This window comes from Chenopodium quinoa, unplaced genomic scaffold, assembly GCF_001683475.1.
Source record: "Chenopodium quinoa cultivar QQ74 unplaced genomic scaffold, ASM168347v1, whole genome shotgun sequence".
Classification (NCBI taxonomy): Eukaryota; Viridiplantae; Streptophyta; class Magnoliopsida; order Caryophyllales; family Amaranthaceae; genus Chenopodium; species Chenopodium quinoa.
Window position 1 is genome coordinate 1,991,968 of NW_018742461.1, and position 22,919 is coordinate 2,014,886.

Genomic DNA, 22,919 nt, shown 5'->3' on the forward strand with positions numbered 1-22,919 from the left:
TGAAATACTTCGAATTCAAATTTCAATTGAGAGAAACTAAACCGTTTAGACTTAAAAGCTTCATACCTTTTTCTCGAATAAACACACAAGAAATTAAACTAAATGAATCTTTTCCGAGCAAAAGCTAGACGACCTAGACCTTACATGCTTAACTTCATAATAAAGAGAGAGAGAAAAAAAAAAGTGATCCATTTACTAAAGAAAAGTTGTGATTTACAATGAGATAGATAAAACACGAAATTGAAAAACTTTACAAAGATGAAAACAAATTTCATTACTGAGAAAACAAAGTAATTATAGATAGGATCAAGGTATAATAATCGTTGATTTGTATACGATCTACACACTCGGTGCACCATGCTCGTACAATAGTACAAAATAAATGCTGTTTTTTTCAAAGACCAATATTTTTTTTTTCTAAACCAAAATGGTAATATTAAATTATGTCTATATTATTTCTTCAAAAAAACAAAAATTATATCTATATTATTGTGTCAAAAAAATAATTATTTCTATATTAGCTTAGCTATGATTCCAATGAATATATAGGGCCCAATATATTTATTTTGTATTGGTAAGTTTGATATACTCCAAACCAGCTAACTAGTGACTCAGATTGAAAACTCTATCCTCAAATCTGTCAGTGTCTCAACAATTTTCACCCTAAATTCTTATCTCTGCAAAATTCCACCGACCCATCTCTTTTTTCTCTCACCTGCACAAAATTTTTACTTGGAATTCTCACTTACATTTGTTTTTTTACATGCATTTCACAAATCATACATCCTGAATTTCCAGATTTTGAACCCAGTTTAATCTACCAAGGTATTATTTTTATCAGCTTTTCGGTTTATATTGATTCTGTTTTAGATTTTGGTTACTCAAATTCATCATTGTTCTTTAATTATGTTTTTAAAATCGATTATACTATGTACTTAAGCAGAATTGAACCCATTTGATGATCAATTTATATGGTAAGTTTTTGATTGAAATATAATTTTTGTTGGGTTGTAGGTCATGTTGTGAATTTCCAGTAAAATTTGGTGTTATTCAATGGCTGGAATTTGCGGCGTTATTCCTTTTTTGGGCGTTGGGCAAGTTTCATCATTTCCTATTTTTGCTGTTCGAAGGTGAAAATCACATTGTACATTTGTCTGCAATGTAGTTTACTTGGAATGATCTGGGGAAAAGCTGATTGATGGAATGTATGGCGTTAAATTAACATTTTTTGTGATTTTTTCGCGGCCGGCATTGAAACAGCGCCTTACCCCTACGCTTTTTGATCATTGATGTATTTCACAATTTGCTGTTATTTTTGTTCAATGGTAGTTATAATTCATTGCAATAATATGTATTATAGGCTTGTATGGTTGGATGTTTTAATGAATTTGTTTTTTAGTTGGGGACCCTTTTCTTGGAAAAATTTTGGTTTTACAAGTGGTTGCTGCCAAACAGTGGTGATCTAGTAGGAAATATTTACAATGTTGTCTTTAGGTACTTCTATGAGTAATAGGTCCAATGTGTTGGTGGTGTTTTGTGCAACGAGTCCGTTTAAAATTGGAAGTCGCGGAGCTGTGTTTTCAGTACACATTTTCTTGTTTGTTGCCTAATGCTTGCTACGGAGGGACTATGGAGCGTTTATTTATAGTTTAGGTCAGCCGATCATTCAATCAATTGCTATAGATTTTTTTTTTTTTTTTTTTTTTTTTTTAATTTGCTTACATGGCAACAATGGAATATCAAGTAAGAAATTATTACACTTGCAATTGTATCTAGGTAAAAAGGCTTCCAGGCTACGTGAGAAAGTCTTCTATAGATGAGATATTAATTTTTACATTCTGGTGTTAAACATTTGTTATTCAATTAAGTAATGTTGTTGGGACAATAGTATCTGTTTCGGTTGAAAACAATGGGATCTTGCCGAAGGTCCACTGAAATGGAGAAGACTGGATTCGATCCAAGCTGTGTTGGGCCGAAGGTTTCCTGCACAGTGAACACACGTAAACTAGCCTCGGGGGTGTTTCCGAGGAAGGCCCCTCCGATGCTAAAGTCAGTACAATGTGTAAAAAGGAAGACACTATGCAAGAGAGTTTGTAGCTTGAGGCTTTTGTGGAGTATTTCTCAATGCAAGAATGAGCATATGAATTGGAATAATCCGTGTATGAGATAATGTATCTGATCTCTCCTTGAATGTGTTAATATGAGGGCTTTTATACCTCATCATACTTGGAGAGGTTGGGCTTTAGCCCAATTGGCTTACTTTGTGGGCTGACTTTTGACTTTTGAGCAATTGGAGAGTTGAACCTTGACCTTGGGCTTTTAATTGGATCATTTAGTGCTCAGGCCCAATTTTGACTAAATTGGACCCAAACAACTTGCCCCCCAGACCCGATTTGGAAGAATGACGGGTCGGGTTTGATTTAACTCAGAAAAGGAGGGAAGTAAATGATTTAATTGATCCAAAAATTTGAATTTAAACCGTAATTAATGAGATAACAACGGTTAATGATTTGCGGAAGTTGGACGGATAATGGGCGGTTTAATCACAAGACATGTGTTTAATGGTTACTTAGTGGGTACTTAAGAGAAATTAAAGCACAGACTCTTCGTATCCCGTACCTGGAGATATAAACAGAGGCGCGTCATTCTCCTCACTTATTCACCAACACAAACCCAGAATTCTTCGAGAGAGAAACCAAGAACCCGCATCAAAACTTCGCAAATTCCCCCGAGCATTGAGCTTAGAAACTGAGACTTGCCACTACGAACTCGTAAATCGGCAACTTTCGCTTCAGATTAAGGTAAATTCCTTTGATTTCAGTTTATTTTTCTTCGAATTCGAACTCCTTCCCCTTTTCTTTCGACTTTTCTCTTCGAAATAATCCATGGCAAGAGGAGTTAGAGGTAGAGCCCGTGCTCCAAGAAGAGCAAGGCCGATTCCCGATCCTAGGAATAGGATTGGGACCTGGAATGGTCGAAGGCCGGAATCTGACCCTGCAGAAGGGATTAGGGCGACTCCCCTTTCCTCGGCTCCTCCTCAAAGAACGGATGAGCCGAGTGCTTCTGGACGGGACGATGAAATTCCCGTTGTCCTTTGGGATATCCTCCCTGGGTTTTCAGAGTGGGAGAATGCCGAAGTCGCTTCGGCCATGATAAAGAACCGCCCCTACTCATGGTGGGTAGAGAACGCCGATCAATATCGATTTGCTGAGCAAATTGAGTTGCACTACGGCATTTTTGAAGCTGATGGATATTGGTGCCGAATGCCCTCAGCATCCGATAGAATCCATCGTCCACCCCCGGGGTATGTGGGGGTGTACACGAGACAGCTTCAGTATGGGCTGAGGTTCCCTTTGGACGTTTTCGTCCGAGACTTGCTGATCCATTACAACATTTCCCTATGTCAGCTAACCCCCACCAGCATCCGAAGGGTGATGACATACTTATGGGTCTGCAAGTTCTTCAAATACGTGCCGAACCTGCACTGCTTCAGAAAGCTCCATCGGCTAGTGCCAAATATTCAGAGTGGGCACGGAAGCCATGGTTCTGGGTGGTATCGGATTGAGTCCCGGCCCCAATACTTGACCATGTGGCCAAATGACTCTTCAGACAAGGACTGGAGAGGTCAATGGATTTGGGTTAGGGCACCCATAGATCCGGGCCACCCTTGCGTCTTCAGCGCTCCCCGGTACTTAGCTGAGCCTGATCCCGAAATGGGAAGTCTAGGTCCCCCCGCAGATAACGGGGCGGATCCGAACCTGGATCAGCAACATATCTTCGGCAAGCTGCCGAACCCGGGGGGGGAGTGGTCGAATGCAGCATATCCCGGAGACTTGGCTCCCCCATACGCATTACGTTTTCCAAGAGAATATGCTAGCAGCTGTTGGCCTCAGCCGAAAGTTTAAGGATGGTAAGCTTCTTCGGCTGGGGCCGAGGCTTTTAACTACCTCTTTTTCTTCTCTCGCTTTGCTTTTTTATGCTGTGCCAACATATCTGAGCTAAACTTTTTCCCTTTCCTTTTTTCAGAGCGGGACGAGACCAACGTTGGTATTAACTACGCTCGTCTTGGTGTTAACCGAGAGCGAGTTGTAACTGAACGGGCCCCGTCTATCACTGAGCCGAGGCATAGGGAAGTTCATCTGGACTCTTCCCACTTCCAAATTGAGGCTGTTGCTCTGTATCAGAGGCAGAAGCCTTGGTGGAAGAAGAGAGACCCTTGGTTTCAGCTGCTGAACGAAGAAGCTGAAGCTGCCCGCACAGCCGAAGAGGTTGCACGGGTACTTGAGGCTTGTGAAGGAGGAGAAGGGTCCTCCAGAGCTGCTGAAGCCGAAGCTGCAGCTAGAGCAGCTGAAGAAGACGAGGCTTTGCTGAAAACCTCGGTGAGTTCTTCTTTTTCTTTTTTTTTTTTTTTTTTTTTTTTTTTTACTCACACTCTTCTTCCCCCCTGTCTGTTACAGTCTGAAGAGAGTAACAGACACATAGAAGGCAAAGCTCCTGTTCGTCCCGAAGATCAAATACAAGAGTCTTCAGACTCAGATATGGACGAGCAGCCCCTTCTGAAAAGGCGCCGAAGGATGGCCATCATCGGCCCTCATGATTTTCAGCAGAGGCCGATGACCATCGGCGTCGCAATAAGGGAACCTGAGGAAGGCAATGGATCGCCGAGGGTTCCCCAGCCAACACCCCAATCTCCTCAAAAGACCCCTCCGCCACCTCCTGAGATGGAGGTGGATCAGAGAACTCCCGAACCTAAGGGAGGGGTCCAAGAAGAAATCAAGGAGAGTGCTGCTGAGCACGAAAATAAAGATGCCGTGATGTCAAGTGCTGAAGGCTTCACGGCAGATATCGCAAGAGAGGTTGAGGCTTTCGTCCTCACCCCTGAAGAAGAGGAGGTCATAGTACTTGACTCCTCTGAGAAGGACGATGCTGAGACAACCAAGGTTAATCAAGCTCCATCGTCGTCCTTCCCTTCTTTCCAGACTCTGCATTCTGGAGAAATGGGTTTCTCGGCCCCCCGAATTCCAATCCCAGATCACATCTGGGACCTCATATGGGGTCAAAACCGAGAAGGAGCTGCAGCCTACTTCGGCAATTTTGCTGGCATGTCCGAAGTAGACAGGGCAAGGATCTGGTCGCTGAAGGCCACTGCTGGGATGGGCGAATCCAGTAGATCAGTTCCTGACCCAGCCAGGTCTAACCAACTGCTGATGATGCAGGTAATTTTCCTTCATTTCCTCCGAAATTCAGCTCTATTTTTTTCTTATTACTTATTTTTTTTTTTTTTGTCTTCCTGTTTTCAGTTCGTGCACAATCAGACTCTCACTGTAGAGCTGATAGATACCCTACAAGATAGGGTAGACGCTGCTGTGCACGAAAGGAAGGTGGCTGAAGAGGAAGTTAAGCTTGCTAAGCTGAAGCAAGCAGCAGCTGAAGAGAAGCAGCAGGAGGTTGAGGAGTACGGTAAAAAAGCTGCCGAAGCTCTGAAAACCTTCTGCGATGCTATGGAGATGGAGGTTTTTCCCCCACTGATGGAAGGGGAAAAATTCCTCCAGGAGCATATGGGAGTGGACGTCTCCAAATTCAAGGCTGCTATTGAGAGCCGAATTCAAGAAGGAACTGCTGCACAAGCTGAAGTGCAGCGGCTTCTAGAGGCTCTTGAAGCCAGCCGAATGGCTGCTGAAGAATTGCTCCTGGCCAAAGACGTCCAACTCTCAGAGGCTGCTGCTGCTGCTGAAGCTCAAAGAGCTAAATTCCAAAAGGCTGAGGATCAATTGCTGATCCAGAAAGTTGAAGTGGTCCAAGCTCAGACAAAGGCTTTCCAAATTCAGCAAGAGCTGAATGAGCTGAAGGGTTCCTCCTCCAAAGTCGCTGATGAGCTGAAGAAATCCAAGGAAGACTTGGAGGAGACCCAGAAGAAGCTGGCTGACGCTGAGGCTTTACTCAAGGTCCATGTTTATACCCAAGAGGAATATGAGATGGGTTTCAGAAACGGATTCCGAGTATGCCGAAGAGTCTGCCTTCATGCTGAGCCGAAACTGGACTGGTCTAAATGTGCTGAGTGGGTCCAGAATCCCGAAGACCCTCACATGAAGTTTGCAACTCCAGCTGAAGCTGAAATTCTTAAGGCTGAGGAAGCCGAAGAGGAAGCTGAAAGACTGGAGTTGGAAGCTGAGCAGAGGGAAAGGGAGGCTCGGCAAAGTGCAAAGCCCGCCTCTTCTGCTGCTGGGGCTGAGGCCACCATGGGACTCAACGCTGATCAGTCTGATCCGCCGGCTGAAGCATAGGAACTCGGGCAGTCGTCTTCAGAATCTTGCGGTTCATCATGTGCTTAACTTTAGACTTGCCGCTTTCTGAGTTTTTTGCCTTGTTTTTTGCTTCAGCTTGCCTTGTCGTACAGCAGTTTTATTTTTTTGCTTATGTACGTATTTCGGCAGCTGTTATTTTCCGCTTGTGGGCGGCTGCCGATACTGAATTATTGAACTTGTAGCTCAATTTTTTTTTCTTCAGTTGCTTTATTTTTGAATGCTTTACTGTTTCTTTTCTTCAACTCTGCCGAACATAGCTGCACTGCGTGCTTCTTGCCCCCACAGAAATTGAAGTATGACTTTAGTTGAATAAGCAATTTCTGAACTTCTTCAAAATGGATATCCGAAACACAGGGCCAACTGAAGGCAATGCTTCTGGGATACAAGTCTTACTGAAGATTGACTGTCTGAAAGTTGGATATCCGAAACACAGGGCCAACTGAAGGCAATGCTTGGGATATTAGCTTTCTGGGACTAACCTCTTTAGAACAAGTCTTACTGAAATTTGACTTCAGCTGAAAGACCAGCGTTCTTAAAGAAGACGCATATCCGAAACACAGGGCCAACTTAAGGCAATGTTTCGGATAATGGCTCTCTGGGATACAAGGCTCAGTTAAGGCAATATCCCAGAATTGTCCATGGACTCATGTCTTTGGAGAACAGGTCTTACTGATGTTTGATTTCAGCTGAAAGACCAGTGTTCTTTAAAAAGACTGAGTTTTGTAAGCCATCTGAAACCCAGTTACCCGAAGGCGAAGGTTTCAGACGAGGCTGATTTAAAAAGGCTGTTATCCTTGATTTTCTGTCTATCTTTGAAAAATGGATACCCGAAACACAGGGCCAACTTAAGGCAATGTTTCGGATAATGGCTCTCTGGGATACAAGGCTCAGTTAAGGCAATATCCCAGAATTGTCCATGGACTCATGTCTTTGGAGAACAAGTCTTACTGAAGTTTGACTTCAGCTGAAAGACCAGTGTTCTTTAAAAAGACTGAGTTTTGTAAGCCATCTGAAACCCAGTTACCCGAAGGCGAAGGTTTCAGACGAGGCTGATTTAAAAATTTTCAACTGTTGCTGTTATCCTTGATTTTCTGTCTATCTTTGAAAAATGGATACCCGAAACACAGGGCCAACTTAAGGCAATGTTTCGGATAATGGCTCTCTGGGATACAAGGCTCAGTTAAGGCAATATCCCAGAATTGTCCATGGACTCATGTCTTTGGAGAACAAGTCTTACTGAAGTTTGACTTCAGCTGAAAGACCGGTGTTCTTTAAAAAGACAGGTTTTGTCAGCAATCTGAAACCCAGTTACCCGAAGGCGAAGGCTTCAGACGAGGCTGAATAAAAAACCCTCAAAGAGTAGATAGAACAAAGAAAATTTTGAAAGGATAAAAAGTTGTAAATTTTATATAAATGGCGGCTCCAAGGCCTGTCATTAGTTCAAAATGTACTTACAAAGATTGTTCTGCCCCGAAGGGTTTACACACGATATTTTTTCAGTACATCAGCATTCCAGTGATTCTTCAACTCAGTTCCATCCAACTGCCGAAGTCGGTATGTCCCTGGCTGAAGCTCATCATAAATTTCATAAGGTCCCTCCCATGTAGCTGAGAGCTTCCCATGGATTCGGCCTTTCTGAACTGCAGCAGCATTCCGAAGGACAAGATCCCCAATTTTGAGAGGCCTTGCATGGACCCTTCGGTTATGGGAGATGAGGTCTGAACTTATCCCGGGCATATCAGCTGCCGAGAAAGCAAACACATCTCTGTTATCCCGCAGGAGCTGAATAAGTTCACAACGGGTGTTAGGATCAAGGTCCATCCCGATTGTTACACATTTCTCAGCATCTCCTTCGGCCAACTCTGCTGTTTCAGTCTGTTGGTCCATGTCCATTGCCGATGGACTGGACTCTTCAGAATCTGGTCTGCTGCCAATGTCAGCAGGTGTCCCAGTCTTTGTGTTCTTCGGCTGGCTCTCTGAGTCTTTCGGCTCAGATGAAGAGTCAACCTTTTCCCTTTCGGGACCTTTTTCTCTGGGCACTGATCCTTGGGCCGAAGCACTTAGGCCTTTCGGCTTTTTTGTGCTTGGCTCTCTTTCTTTTTCTTTCTCCTCCTCATCCTTGTCGTTATCTGGGCGACTACTGGATGGCTTGAGGTAGTTGCACCTTCGGGCGTCCTTCTGGTTGCCCTGTATCCTTTCGGGGAAGCCGGCGTCTGAGACGTAAATCATCAGCTGATGATAAGTTGAGACGACCCCTTGGATCTCGTGAATTATGGGTCTCCCCAAAATCACGTTGTACACTGAAGGAGCGTCGATGACCAAAAACTCAATCATGACGTTCCGGGCTGCCTCATCGCAACCGATGGTGACAGGAAGTGTCACCTTCCCATCTGGATAAGTTGAAGCCCCATTGAACCCGGATACCGGATAGGGTACCGGCGTAAGGTGCTTGGGCTTCAGCTTAATTTGGTTGTAGGCCTTTCGGAACAGAATGTTTGCTCCGCTGCCACCGTCAACAAGGACCTTACTGACGTCGTGGTTGGCCACCGTGGCGATGATCACCAACGGATCCTCGTGAGGGAACGTAATCCCCCGGCAGTCGGCGGCTGTGAACGTCATGTTCGGCACCGGCGACTGGGGAGATTGAATGTCAGCGTTGTTCACCTGGTGAGTCAAAGCTCTAAGGTGACGCCTGTGCTCCCTCCGAGAGTATATTCCTCCCGAGATAACATTGATCGGAGGGAATTTGCCCTCCGGTTTTTTACTGTTTTTCCGGGGGAAATCAAGGTCCTGCCGAGGGTCCTTTGCTAGCCTCTCGGATTCTTTTTTCTCGCGATGATCCGCGATGTATTTTTTCAAGTATCCCTTCCGGACCATGTCTTCTATCTGGTCCTTCAGCTGGATACACTCCTCAGTGTTGTGGCCCGAAGACTCGTGGAACTCACACCACTGATTTTTATTTTTTCGCTGATACCACTCTGGGAGTGGTCTCGGCTTTCGGTAACTCTGCTCCTCCTTCGTCACACTGTAAATTTTGGCGCGTGGAAGAGAGAGCGGAGTGTAGGACTCGTATCTGCCTGTGTATGAGGCAAACCTGTCCTTCTTTAGGTCGCTGGCCGAAGATGGCTCCGAGGCCTTTGATTTTCCCTTTGCCTTATGGCCTTGGCCTTCAGACAAGGGTATTTGCCTCTGTTTCCCTCCCCCGGATTGAGGTTGGGTTTTTGCTTTATTCCATTCTTCGGCTCGGATGAACTTATCCGAAGCACTAAGAGCTTCCTCCAAGGTCTGCGGGGTATGCATGACCATGAAGTCTAGGAATTTTCCTGGCTGAAGGCCATTCTGCATTGCAAAAACAGCTAGCCCCTGGTCCAGCTGAGAGACGCTTGATGACTCGTTACTGAAACGGGTCAGGTAGTCTCGGAGGCTTTCGGTTTCCCCCTGTTGCAGACCCATGAGCTCTGCGGTAGTCTTCTCTCGGTGGTTTGCCGTGGAAAACTTGCTCCTGAACTTGGAGGACAGATCATCCCAACCTGTTATGGAGCCTTGCCTTACTCCCTTGGAGATCCACGCTTGCGCGACCCCCTTGAGAGTGGTTGGGAAATATTTGCACCAAGTCGCCTCGGATCTGGGGCAAAGATGCATATGAGTCTCATACGAGGCCACGTGGTCCTTCGGATCCGTGGTCCCGTCATATGTGATATGCGACGGTATTTTAACCGTGGGTACGCGCTCTTCCAGTATCCATTGCTCGAATGGTGAACTAGCGGGAAGCATAATGGCCTTGCCCTTGTTCCTGGCCGAAGGGACCGCGCTCCGCCCTCTTAGAGAGGTAGGAGTGGTTTTCGTCCCTGGCTGGGAAGTCTGGGCCTCGGCTGCAGGGAACGAGAGGCGACTACGCACGCTCGGTTCCTGGCCGCCGAGTCGGTCAAGGACGCTTCTGCGAGCAGTCTCGGGTTCCCGGCGAGTAGATTCTGGCCGAGAAGCTGAGCTGCCGCTCTTATGCGCTGCTGGTCTTGAGGATGAGGATCCTTTAAATAATTGAGAGTTCTTCTTCCTCTGTTTTTCATTTTTCCAAGAATCCTCCTCCCACTCTTCCAGTTCCCGGAAGGAAGGAAGCTTCCCACCGTCATGGTCTAACTTCCTCCGCTGATGCCGGGTATGCGGAGGAGTTCGATCACGAGGCGGTGGCATATTCTGTGCCCTCATTGCCTCCATGAGTACTGCCAGCGCTCTTGCCACCTCTTCCGAACTGGGCCCCGTCAAAGGGGTCCCCGGCCGAGTGTGGGCATGAGGCCGTGCAGCCGATGGTTGGCTTCGGGACACCGAATATGTCCTATGATCAGACTGACCCCTGCTAGACCGAGAGTGGTCCGGCCTATATTGGGAGTCATGCATTATAGGAGATAGGGAATCCTCCTTGTGTGATCCTCCCCCCGAGCCGGCACCCTTGGGAGAGTTCCGGTCCGGCGAGGGCGATGGTGTAGGGGTTTTAGGCTTTTCGCCCGCTCCTTGACGGAGGCTTTTGCTCTTGCGGTTCTTAGCCATGGCTGCTAAGATAATTGCAAGATGATCTTGGTTAGGAATTTGGCTTAAAGATTTTTGAAAGTCTTCCCCACAGACGGCGCCAAATTGTTTCGGTTGAAAACAATGGGACCTTGCCGAAGGTCCACTGAAATGGAGAAGACTGGATTCGATCCAAGCTGTGTTGGGCCGAAGGTTTCCTGCACAGTGAACACACGTAAACTAGCCTCGGGGGTGTTTCCGAGGAAGGCCCCTCCGATGCTAAAGTCAGTACAATGTGTAAAAAGGAAGACACTATGCAAGAGAGTTTGTAGCTTGAGGCTTTTGTGGAGTATTTCTCAATGCAAGAATGAGCATATGAATTGGAATAATCCGTGTATGAGATAATGTATGTGATAATGTATCTGATCTCTCCTTGAATGTGTTAATATGAGGGCTTTTATACCTCATCATACTTGGAGAGGTTGGGCTTTAGCCCAATTGGCTTACTTTGTGGGCTGACTTTTGACTTTTGAGCAATTGGAGAGTTGAACCTTGACCTTGGGCTTTTAATTGGATCATTTAGTGCTCAGGCCCAATTTTGACTAAATTGGACCCAAACAGTATCTTTGTCTTTTCCTGGCTTTGCTTTGAGTAAGGGGTTCGAAAGATATGAACTGGACAAATTTAAGTTTTACCTCTTACCTTTCACCGTTTATATTTTCCCAAAGAACATATATGAATCAATAAGATGGGCTTTGAATTAATGATTTCTACAATCCTTAAGAATTAACTTGCCAATATAGCTAACTTCTGTAAAACTTTATTATGCTATGCACATATGACTAGGTATCTGTTGAAGATTTGAATGCAACTCCCGGATAGGCTCATGCGTTCATTGTCATACTCTATTGGTGTGTGTTACACACTTGCACATAATTTAACTCCTTGAGTAAATAAAATAGGATCTTCATTATTGGGGTGTGTTATAATAGCTGTGCAATAAATTGCGCTAGTCATGAGAAATTAAGTAAAGATGAAATACTAAATTTCTTATGTTGAAGATTGTTTTTTGTATATTAGAATGGAATGATGGCTAGTAGCTCTCTTGTGGACCTAGTTATAAGATGAGAAGTACAAATTGCTTACTCTCTCTGTAGTCTGTCCCATATATACTGCTCTGCTTTGGAAATTTGCATGGAAACTAAGGAGAGTGAAACAGTAAAAAGAAAATGGGTGGGCGGATGTGAGACCCTACTTAAGAAAAAGTTGATGAAAGCTTACTAAAAAGAGAACATATTTAATAAAATGGTACATCCAGTGATCCAGAAAGGGTAGCATGTGTAAATTAATATTTAAAGGAAGAAAGAACATGGATTTATATGTGAAAATCCTTCCCTAGCTTTTACGAGTATTTGCTTAGTTTGTTTAAGTTAATTGGTTGGGAATCTTGGGAATTGGGATTATCTTTCCAGATGTGTGGTTTTTATCTTCCCTATTGCTGACTCTTGTAATATGCACCCTAATGTCAGGTCTTGTCCAAACGCTTCCCATCTAAATTTAAAAGATGTTGATGAGAATAGATACTCTTCTGGGATTGTCAAACAAGTATCTAGAGAAAAAATCTCTCAAAGATGTCGTAGGGTATCCGTCAAGTGTTATCCTAACAAGAGTCGTGACCAAGAAAGGAAAGATGTATCTCAAGCTACCTTGATATGGAGAGCCATAAAATTACCAATTTACTCTGTCGCAGCAGTTCCTCTTACTGTAAGTTTTCTAGATGATCTATGAGCCTATATGAAATTTATAAATGTTTGTTTCTGATTATTCTTTGATCTTCTATTCTTCTTGGTAACTGATCTTTTAAGCTTTGGGAAAACACAAACTATCATAGTATGTCAGCGATATTACATATTGAATATATTCTTGCGGTTTTTTTTTTTCATAGAAACTTAAGCTAGTATTGATTCTCATAATAACTTACAGTCAAACTAAGTTAAGATGTTTGTAGATTGATCTGTATCTAGACTATCTACCTTCCCATGCTCCACTACAAAGGGAAAGAATTTTTTTAATTATTTATTTCATAACACCTCTTCTTTCTTGATTGATTTGGTTGTAGCCTTCCATCTAATTGCCATCACCCAAAATTATTATTGATCCCCAATTGCTCATAAATAGGTGGCCAGTGCTGCTGCTTACTTGCAAACAGGGCAATTTTTGGTGAGGCGTTACCTTGTGCTTCTGATATCGTCCATTTTTATCATCACGTGGCTTAATTTAAGGTTAGCTTCTCCTATATATGGAATCCCCCCCCCCCTCCCTTTTTTTTAGTTATAAGTCCGTTATCATTGAATTTAAAAGACTATGCTCATTTGCTTTTTAAATTTAATACTTATGTAAGAGACCATGAAAATACATGCCCATCAAACTACTAGGATTATATTTTGAAATGCCATTGAGGTGACTGATCTGTTTGTAAATAAACAAGTGAGTAGTGTAGGATATTTACACTTGTGCCTGCAAAAAGGTATATTTAGTATTTGTTTAATAAGCTTTTTAGGAATCCATGCATTAATGCCCGCCTAAAATTACAAGCAAAATGGAGATAGCTGAGTGGAAAACTATGCATTTGTTTATAGCTGCTATTTTCTCTATTTACTAACATTGGAGAGAGGAATACTAGAGTTATTAAAGTATGTAGAATTAAAGCCAACATATTTTGATCTTTGAATAGACTTCTATGAGTTCAAGGATCCATACCCTGTCTCTTCCTCCATCCTCCCTACCCCACCCACCTAAATAAAATTGAATAAAGAGCTTAAATGTAGGTGCGACCCTAAACTTAAACCTACACTTTATTATCTCTAAACGATTTCAATGATGGATATATTTTAGCAAATTAATTTCTTTTGATCTGAAATATAAGCTGTTCAACTATAACAATGCAACATTAAGTAGCTTTTATTAGTATCAATTGAACATCAGAGGTCTCTTCATATTTTTAATACTATATTGGATTTCACGAGGAAGAGTTAGTCTTGGAATTATATAGGGCTTCTGATTCTGTTGGCTGCAACTGAGAAATTGAATTTCTAGCTATTGGTTTTCATCTTCTCGTAAATTTGATGTTTTTCATTTTTGATTGGTCATTAGCACAGCCATTTGCTGCACATTAATTATTATTCCACAATCGAAAAATTTAATTAAAAAATTGCACTTGCCTTTTTCATTGAATTGATATCATTTGATGGGGAAGTTTATCGTTTTTATGCAAATATGTCTTGCCTTCATGAATGTTGCAACGCAGTTATGGTTTTGTTACTTTCTTGCCAGAATTTCACTTTCTCAATTTTGTTGACAAATTTCTTGGATATGCAAATTCGGCAGCAATGATGTGTATGATTTTGACACAGGAGCTGATAAAAACAAGAAAGAATCAGTTGTGAACATTGTTGGAAGGTGTGTAACTCTGTAACGACATCTTGTGCTTGTAACCTTTAAACTTGTTTGCATCTCTGTTGTTTAGCCTATTTTTATTGGCTTATGGTAGAATTAACTCTTTTTGCTTCACCATATGGTAGCCGGACAGGGACACTTGTTGCTGCCAATTTGCTACTGGCTTTCGGTTTTGCGGGTCTGATTTGGGTTGCTTCCGTGGCCGGAAATGTGCGTTCATTATTGCTATTGTTATGTGCAGTCATATGTGGCTATGTGTACCAGGTACAGGATCCTTCACTAATTACAAATATGTTTTAGAATTTTTGAGTGATAATTAGCTTGTAGCTCAACCTTTCTCTAAGATTGTCTGCTTGTATGGTCCTTAAGACCTACCCACTCCGCCAATCAGTGGGGCCCAGGCCCAACTGTTTCCATCCCAGCAATTCCTCACAATAGGACGACAGGGAGCTGTGAGGCACCCAGGTACACTACCAGGTAGTATGTGCAGTATGGAGACTAGGTTTCTATGGGATTAAGTATATAGCCTGCATTCTTTTTTTTGGCTGGAAAAAATATATATTGTCTGTGTGGGGTCTTTCATTATACCAGCCTATACTCTGCAATACCTTGCAATTATAATTGCTAGATATGGATATCAACTGACTAGAAATCTGTTAGACCTTGATGATTCCTTCACATTGCTGTTGTCATTCAGAATGCATATCAGCATGAGGACCTGTTACACATGGTAAACATGTCTGGATTCCTTAAGTACTGAATAAGAAATATTTGATATTATTACTTACTTCCTAGATGCTAATCAATTAATAAAACGTAAAAGATGCTGATCAAGATAAGCTACAGGTTCTTAGTCCATGTCCGTTTTAAGTAACTGCTGGAATATGTGGAACTTCATCTAATACTTGCTAACTTACTTCTTATTGCAGTGCCCACCTTTTCGGTTAAGTTACCAAGGATTGGGTGAGCCATTGTGCTTTGCTGCATTTGGCCCCTTTGCTACTACAGCATTCTATATGATGCAGATTACATCACGGTAAATATAACTTCCTTTGTTTTTATAGTTGACACGTATTTCTTTTTGGATAATTTCTTTTTAGTTGTCATGTTTCTTTTACGGTAAAGCTTTGTTTGTTACAATTCCTGCTTTACCTTTAATACCCCACATTTTCCATTTATCCCCACCCAATATTAAATGGGTAGAAGTAATATTGTCTTTATCCTTCTTTATCACACAATTCACACCTCCTTAATATGTGTGCCAAAATCAAGTTTGTTAACTAATAATGAATGGAGGAAGTATTTTAAAACTCACTAGCTTCATGTAAAATGGCCTGTGAGATTGAGCTGAGCAGAAAAGTCTTCTAACATCCCTAAACTCTTCTGGCAGCAACTTAAGCTACCCCTGTTCCCTAACGGGCACCATACTTTCTGCATCAATACTTGTTGGTTGCACCACCACCTTAATCTTATTCTGTAGCCATTTTCACCAGGTTGAATCTTCTTTACTTACCTTCTCTCTGAATCAATAATATAAGACTTTTAAAAGTCCTTCTATGCATTTCAGGTGGAAGGTGATAGAGCAGTTGGTAAATTTTCACCATTGGTAATTCCATTGGGATTGGACTGTCATGAACTTGTATTTTGAATTCTGGGCCTTTCGTGATGTAATAGGTGGTTGTCTGTATGCAGGTCCAAATAGGCAAGAAAGCTGGATCAGAAATCGTCAAAATTGCAATAGTGGCACTATACTGTGCCTTATTTGTTCTATCAATTGGGAAAGCTCTTCCGCTGACTAGCACTGTAAGTAAACATTTTCTATTTGGGTGCCATGAGTAGAGTTCCAGTGACATGCACGTTGCTGGTGCTTACTCCTGTTTTGCTTTAATTTCCCACTCTTCTCTTTATCCTTCCTTCTACAAATAATGCCTTATAATTGCCATCAGGTTTTGTGTGCCTTAACTGTACCAATCGGAAACATGGTTGTAAGCTACGTGGAGAAGAATTACCATGTAAGTGACAAATCAGTAAAATATTTTCATCCTCTGTTTGCTTCATTGCTCAAATTTAGCAACATATCTCTCTTTGTCCAACAAGATATGTGTCTTCAGATTTCTTCTATTCTCCCTAAAGTAGATTGAATAAACTGAGCAGTTGAATATAAGCCATTGCCAGTAAGATTCCCAATTCAAACTGAGGTTGGTGCTTATCATGAATTCCCCACTATCAGTGCAAATCACCAGCGGTGATAGGTATTTTGTATCTGCTGTCAAATGAATTTCACTATTCTTTAATTTCTTCCTTCTTTACTTGAAACTATTAAATGCCTATTTCGCTTTTTTGCATGGTGTGTTGTATTTGTGTTGCTCTACTTTGTTCTGCTAAGGGCAGTATAAGTTTTGTCTAGCATTAAAGACCAGTTATTTGTCTGCCTCTCTGCCCCTCCTCTTTCAGATCTCCCTTAACTAATGGTGTGTTACTGTGTTGTGATGGAATTTTCTGTTATGCTACTAGGCACTGATATAATTTTAAGAATAAGATAGAGCACTGTTTTTCCTTTTCATATGAGGGAGTAGGGGGCTGGGCAGGGCTTCAGTATAACGGGGATGAAAATAAATCTTGCGTCTTGTAGTTGCATTTCCTATGTCTCATATTAAGTGAGACATCTACCTCTTTGGAGCATTCTCATTCATTAAAAAAAAAGTATTTTGCGAAGTGGTACCTCCGTTTCGTATTATTTGCAACAATGTGACAGAAAGTATGAGTAGAAAATGTCCAATCGTTGCAAATTATTTGAGACAGAGGTAGTAATTTTTTGTCAAAAAAATGGCTCATCAATATTTCATCAGTTGAACTATTTCATGGCTTGATTATTCACATTTTTTTACTTTTTTAACGCATTCACATACTTTTCTTTGACCGACTTTGATGATTTATTTTAATAAAATAATAGTCTTGTGGGCTTGTTTGATTCATCTCGATTCATACTTTCATGATATTGAATTTTATATAAGATTTAGTTATCTGTAATGAATAGAAATTAGTGGTTGAACTAATGCATTGGCATGCGTGAAATGAGAAGCGTTGTATGTAAGAAGAAATGAGAAACTATATTTTAAAATTTTATTTTCTCCAAAATTAATACTTCCACTAGGTTTTTTTTTTTTACCTCAGGATAGCTGAGGTTGGAATCCAGAGGATTTAAGCTAAGTCAGAATAAGACTGAATATTTAGTATGCCGCTTTGGTACTTAGAGTGGGACAAGATATGATGGGGTGAGTTTGGACGGAAAGGACTTGACCATGAGTGAAAGTTTTAAATATCTTGGGTCGATCTTCCAGAAAAATGGTGACATTAATTAAGACGTGGCCCACAGGATTAAGTCGGGGTGGCTTAAATGGAGAGTGGCCACGGGAGTGTTATGTGATCAAAGCATTCCCTTACAGTTGAAGGAAAAATTCTACAGGATTGCCATAAAACCAATGTTGCTCTATGATAGTGAATGTTGGGCTTCTAAGAAGGAGCACGTTAAAAAGATAAAGGTTATGGAAATGCGCATGTTAAGGTGGATGTGCGGGAACACTCTAAGAGATAAGAATCAGAAATGAGGTTATTCGCAAAAAAGTAGGCGTGCCAGGTATTGCAGACAAATTAAGGAAAAATCGTCTGCGTTGGTTTGGGCATGTAAGGCGGAGACCCGAGGGTGCACCAGTATGAAGAGTGGAAGAGTGGGATCATAGAGGGGTTAAACAAGGGAGAGGGAGACCGAAAATGACTTGGTTGGAAGGAGTTAGGAAGGATATGAAGTGTATGGAGTTACATGAGGATGAGGCATTGGACCGTAAGGGATGGAGGAGGAAGATTTTCGTCGATGACTACACGGAATAATCCTTTTTGGTTCATGTAGCCGACCCCACTTATGGGTTAAGGCTTTGATTGATTGATTGAAGATAGGAATTAAGATAGGAATTAAAATTATGAAAATGCCCTTGTGAATATAAATAGAAGAAAGAGAGTTAATGTGAGGTAATAAGGGTAAATATCAAATGTGAGTAAGGGTAGGTTGAGTATTTAGTGTGAACAAAAACAAATAGTGTATGAAAACATACCCAAAATAGAAATGGTGCAATTAACATGAACTTTCTAAAAAAGAAATTGGTGCAACTATAAAAACGGAGGAGGTAGTATATGTCACCTGTGATAATTGTTTGGGAGCTTCAAATAGTCACCAATATTGACATATTCTGAAACCAAACGAAAAATTAAAATAGATTATGTAAAAGAGTGAGTGTATGAAGGGGAGGTAGATTTTTTTTTTTTTTTTTTTTTTTTTTTTTTTGGTTCATGAATTGGGTGATTATGGGAAAAATTAAAATCAGTAATTTATTTTTTATAAAAACCATGAATCAATTGATGTAGAATGGTGTGAAAGAGTTAAGAGTTTTAGAGAGTAGAGCATTTCTTATTGGCAGAGCATTTCTTATTGGTAGAGCATTTCAGACAAGTGGGTGTTGTAGGCATCAGAATTTAGGTATTCGTAAGAAAGTGGGTGTTATAGGTATTGCAGATAAATTAAGGGAAAATCGTCTGTGTTGGTTCGGGCATGTAAGACGGAGACCCGAAGGTGAACCGGTGCGAAGAGTGGAAGATTGGGACCATGGAGGGGTTAAACGAGGGAGAGGGAGACCGAAAATGACTTGGTTGGAAGGAGTTAGAAAGGATATGGAGCATATGTATTTGCATGAGAATGAGGCATTTGATAGTAAGGGATGGAGGAGGAAGATTTTTGTGGATGACTATACGGAATAATCACTTTTGGTTCATGTAGCCGACCCCACTTATGGGATTAAGGCTTTGATTGATTGATTGGTAGAGCATTTCTTAGCATGACTTTTTCTCTCAATCTATTTCATTGGGTGTTTCCCACACCCATCCACACTTATTCTCTCTCAATCTTCGTTTCATTTCTTTATGTTTTAATTACTATGGGTTAGACGGAGTAGTTGCCATTTGTAGCAGAGTTTTAAGCTCCGTTGAATTGAGACAAAGTAATATCCTGTAATTGGTACGGTCAAGAGTTAAAAGTCAATAATTTTGGCCGTGTAGTTGCTTTGCTATTTACATGTTACAGGTGTGGGATTGTTTTTTTTTTTTTTCCTTTTTTTTTAAGGATAGTTGGGTCCAGGAAGATGTAGTGCTGAACGATTAGGAGGATTGTGATTTGTGTTTTTAACCATTGAACATCTTTTAGCTTAGAGTTGTCTAGGGTGGTTGGGGAGTTTATACGTTATATGCACCTTTGATAGGTCTGTGACTTCTGTCCGATGAAGCCTTGAGATAAGATAAACCTTTAACATTATTTATGCTGGAAACTTACCAGGGGGCCATGCTAGGGTAATACTTTGTCAAACTGACAAAAGGACTGTCTAGGACTCCAGGTCCTTAATGGCGTCTAGCACTATGTATGTGTCTTGGAATGAAATTTGCTATCCAAGGTGACCTGTTCTTTTTTCTACAACTTGTACCCATGATAATCATGTTCCTAAAATATATCACCAAACCTTGTTTCAAATCTAAATCCTGTGACTTGCTTGAAAGACCCTTGAAGGCTGGTAAAAAATCTCAAATAAGAGTTGAGGGTAGATTTTAAGATTTACCCTACTTTTTTAAGTGGCCAGAGGGTAGATGATACTGATATATGACTAAAGTTGCCTTGCCCCTAGTTGACCCTTATACAAGACCTCCAAAAGGAGCAATGGTTCAAACTAAGTTGGAGCAATGGAGGCAAAATCTAGAATATCGGGGGTTTAGTCTAAAGTTGGAGCAAGACTAAGTACATGAATGTAATTTTAGCAATACGAGGAAGTCAAGTGGGGATATAGTAACATTGGATGGTAAAGAGGTGCCATCGGATGACTATAAGACCAGTGTTATCTGGGCTAGTATGTTGGCATTCAGGTATTAGGAAGATGGGAGTAGCAGAGATGCATATGTTGACATGGATGTGTGGGAAACACCTTAGAAATGAAGATATTTGGAGGAAAGTTAGAGTTGCGGATGTTAAGGATAAAATAATGGAGAACAGGTTGCGTTGGTTTGGGCATGTCAGGCTGAGATTGGAAGATGCACATGTGAGGAAAGTAGAGGGTTGGGATCAAGGGGATCTCAAAAGAAGCAGTGGGTAGACCAATTATGGCTTGGATGGAAAGAATTAAGGACATAAAGTAGTTGTGTTTGCAGGAATCTCGTATTTGGGATTAAGGCTTCAACTATTGTTGTTGTTGTTGTTGAGTTGATACCATTTGCCGACAAAGTATGCCTCTGAGATAGTATTTCTATGAGGCTCTCAAGCATGTTGAATTATTGGCTATTGGGAATGTAGATGCTCTGGTGCTAAGTTGTCCCCAAAAAGGCCCTTTTGCAAAGTTACGAATTCACATTATTGAAATATTTTTGTGGAGGTCTGTAGTAGGAGGCCTCTTAGAGGCTCGGAGCCATAGTGGCGCCCCAATGTACTTATAATTGCCTAGTCATAATTGCCCCAGTTGAAGCCTATGATCTATGCCTAAAAGACTATTTAAAATTTTGAATGTATTGGACAATAGTGCCTGAATAGATCTCCACTGAATGAATTGAGGATCTATGTGACCCTGAACACCACTGCCCTGTGACATCCATTCCTGAGTTAATTATTAGTTTTCATGAAAGCAGCCTAGCAGGAGTTGGTAATAAAAATCTGGAAAGGAACTAAAGGGAAGTTTATTTGAAATCTTTTAACCTTTTTAAATTTAACAAAGCTAACCTTGGTTAAAATAAGTTAGATTTAATTGAATGTTAACCAAAAATCACAATAAAATTTGTTTGATAAATTGTAAAAGATCAGTGCTACCAATGATTATTAGAAGCAAAAAAAAAATTGCTTCTAATGGTGAAATATAAAGGTACAAGGCTACTAATGAGAATTTCCCAAAAATATTTATAGGATACGGAGGGAACCCTATCCAATCGGTCCATAAAGTTGCACAGTTTGGTACAATGGCTACTTCTGAAGCTCTAACTATAATTCCGGCATTTTAAAAATAGCTGCAACTTTTTAAAATTATGTAAAAGTAGGTATCCTAGGCCCTCAAATAACATTTTTGGGGTTGGGGAAGGGAGGGTGGGAGGGTTCACACTAGGGTTGTCATTAATCAATACAATCCTTTCTCTTTGAAAACATTCTTTGCTCGCGGCTTTTTGGATCTTGGTATGGAATTTTTCTTGGCAATAAACTCACTCATGTGGGCTCGCCTCCTTGGGAAAAGCCTAAAACATTTTAAGTCAATTAATTACTATATTGCGATTCCAAATCACTTACCATTCCACATGACTGCTTTTCATAATTTCCAGAGCAAAGGATATGGCTTGTTCACCTCTTTTGTCATTGAGACGTTTTGTAAAATTCTTATCTACCACCCCCACTGTTTCCTCTCTGAAAGTCACGAGTAACTGTCAGAATTTTTGTGTAGAAATTATCTTAAAAGTTATGTATTTTATATATTGTATGAGACATTGAGATCTCATTAAAGATGGTAGAGCATGTGTTCTTTGTGCTAGTTTCTTTAATGGTCATTTTAAACAATAGTAGAGTATGGAACCTCAGGGTAGTTAGTTTTCATTTTCTGATACATTAACATGTTCATCAGGATAATGAAAAGATCTTCATGGCAAAATACTACTGTGTTCGATTGCATGCTTTGTTTGGAACAGCATTGGCTGCTGGGCTGGTTGCAGCCAGAAGATTTGGTATTTACACTCCAAGACTTATTTTTCTGTGATACTTTGTTGGAGTTGGCATAAGCCATAATGAGTAGATATTGTCGACTCTTTTCTGCTCATCAGTAAGAACAGATCCTTAGCTATGCTATCAGAGCAGTGGAAATTCTTCCAATGGATATTTACCGAATGTATAAGCTTCCGGCAGATGTGTAAGGTGCTTCATTCATTGCTTAATGGGCACTGGCTGAGTTGCAACTAAGGTGCCACTCTATACAGGGCATATCCTTCTATATTTCTTTATTAGGGTAATTTCTTTCAGATTTGTGTATTATAAGTATATAACGTATGCCCACTCCCTGCGATAGTTCTCATTCATTTCCATCCTCTTTACTTTGTTTGGCAGTAACTAATATTTCATTCTTTTCTCGAATTCATTTGATTCTAATGCTTTTACCGCTCCATTTAACTGTTAATCTTCTTTATTTGGTTATTTTCACAGTTTTTAATGTCAGGTTCAGCAAAGTAATCTAAGTTTTTTTTAATTAAATTTTCAGGTGCTTTCCTGTCGTTGGCGTCAACAATAATACAGGTTTTCTTTTTAATTTTACAGCACTGTGTTTGTGACTGAAAATAGGTATACCATGCAAATCAACCTAAAATTTGACCTAAGTAAAAGAAATCAATGAGTAGTTTCGCCTCAGAATAACTTGAATAGAGCTCTTTCTTGGCATATTTTCTAATGCAAAAGAACTTTTGAGGACTTTGTAACTCATGCAGAAGTATTTAGAGCACCAAAACTTCATTTCTGCTCATCAATTTATTTTTCTCGTGGTAGAACAAGTTAACACCCGGCCCAAATTATTTGTGAATCAGTTTACCATGATAAGACTCCATAAT

General features: G+C 41.0%; 1 protein-coding gene across 5 annotated transcripts; it reads left to right on the forward strand.

The window, feature by feature from the left end:
• Positions 1-568: 568 nt before the first annotated feature.
• LOC110718653 (2-carboxy-1,4-naphthoquinone phytyltransferase, chloroplastic-like) lies at positions 569-22,838 on the forward strand. 5 transcript variants are annotated; one of them, XR_002510941.1, is made up of 14 exons: positions 570-825; positions 1,015-1,130; positions 12,338-12,572; positions 12,987-13,090; positions 14,196-14,267; positions 14,390-14,528; positions 15,194-15,300; positions 15,655-15,757; positions 15,832-15,870; positions 15,957-16,067; positions 16,211-16,276; positions 21,950-22,049; positions 22,146-22,282; positions 22,577-22,838. XR_002510941.1 is itself a non-coding variant. In XM_021897535.1 (13 exons), the coding sequence occupies exons 2-13, from the start codon at positions 1,054-1,056 to the stop codon at positions 22,160-22,162; spliced, it is 1,170 nt and encodes a 389-aa protein (XP_021753227.1). In that variant the 5' UTR covers positions 570-825; positions 1,015-1,053; the 3' UTR covers positions 22,163-22,452. The 5 variants fall into 5 exon arrangements, 3 of the variants coding, with proteins under 3 accessions (XP_021753228.1, XP_021753227.1, XP_021753226.1); XM_021897535.1 differs by lacking the exon at positions 22,577-22,838 and having other exon boundaries at positions 22,146-22,452; XR_002510940.1 differs by having other exon boundaries at positions 571-825; positions 21,950-22,327.
• Positions 22,839-22,919: the final 81 nt, after the last annotated feature.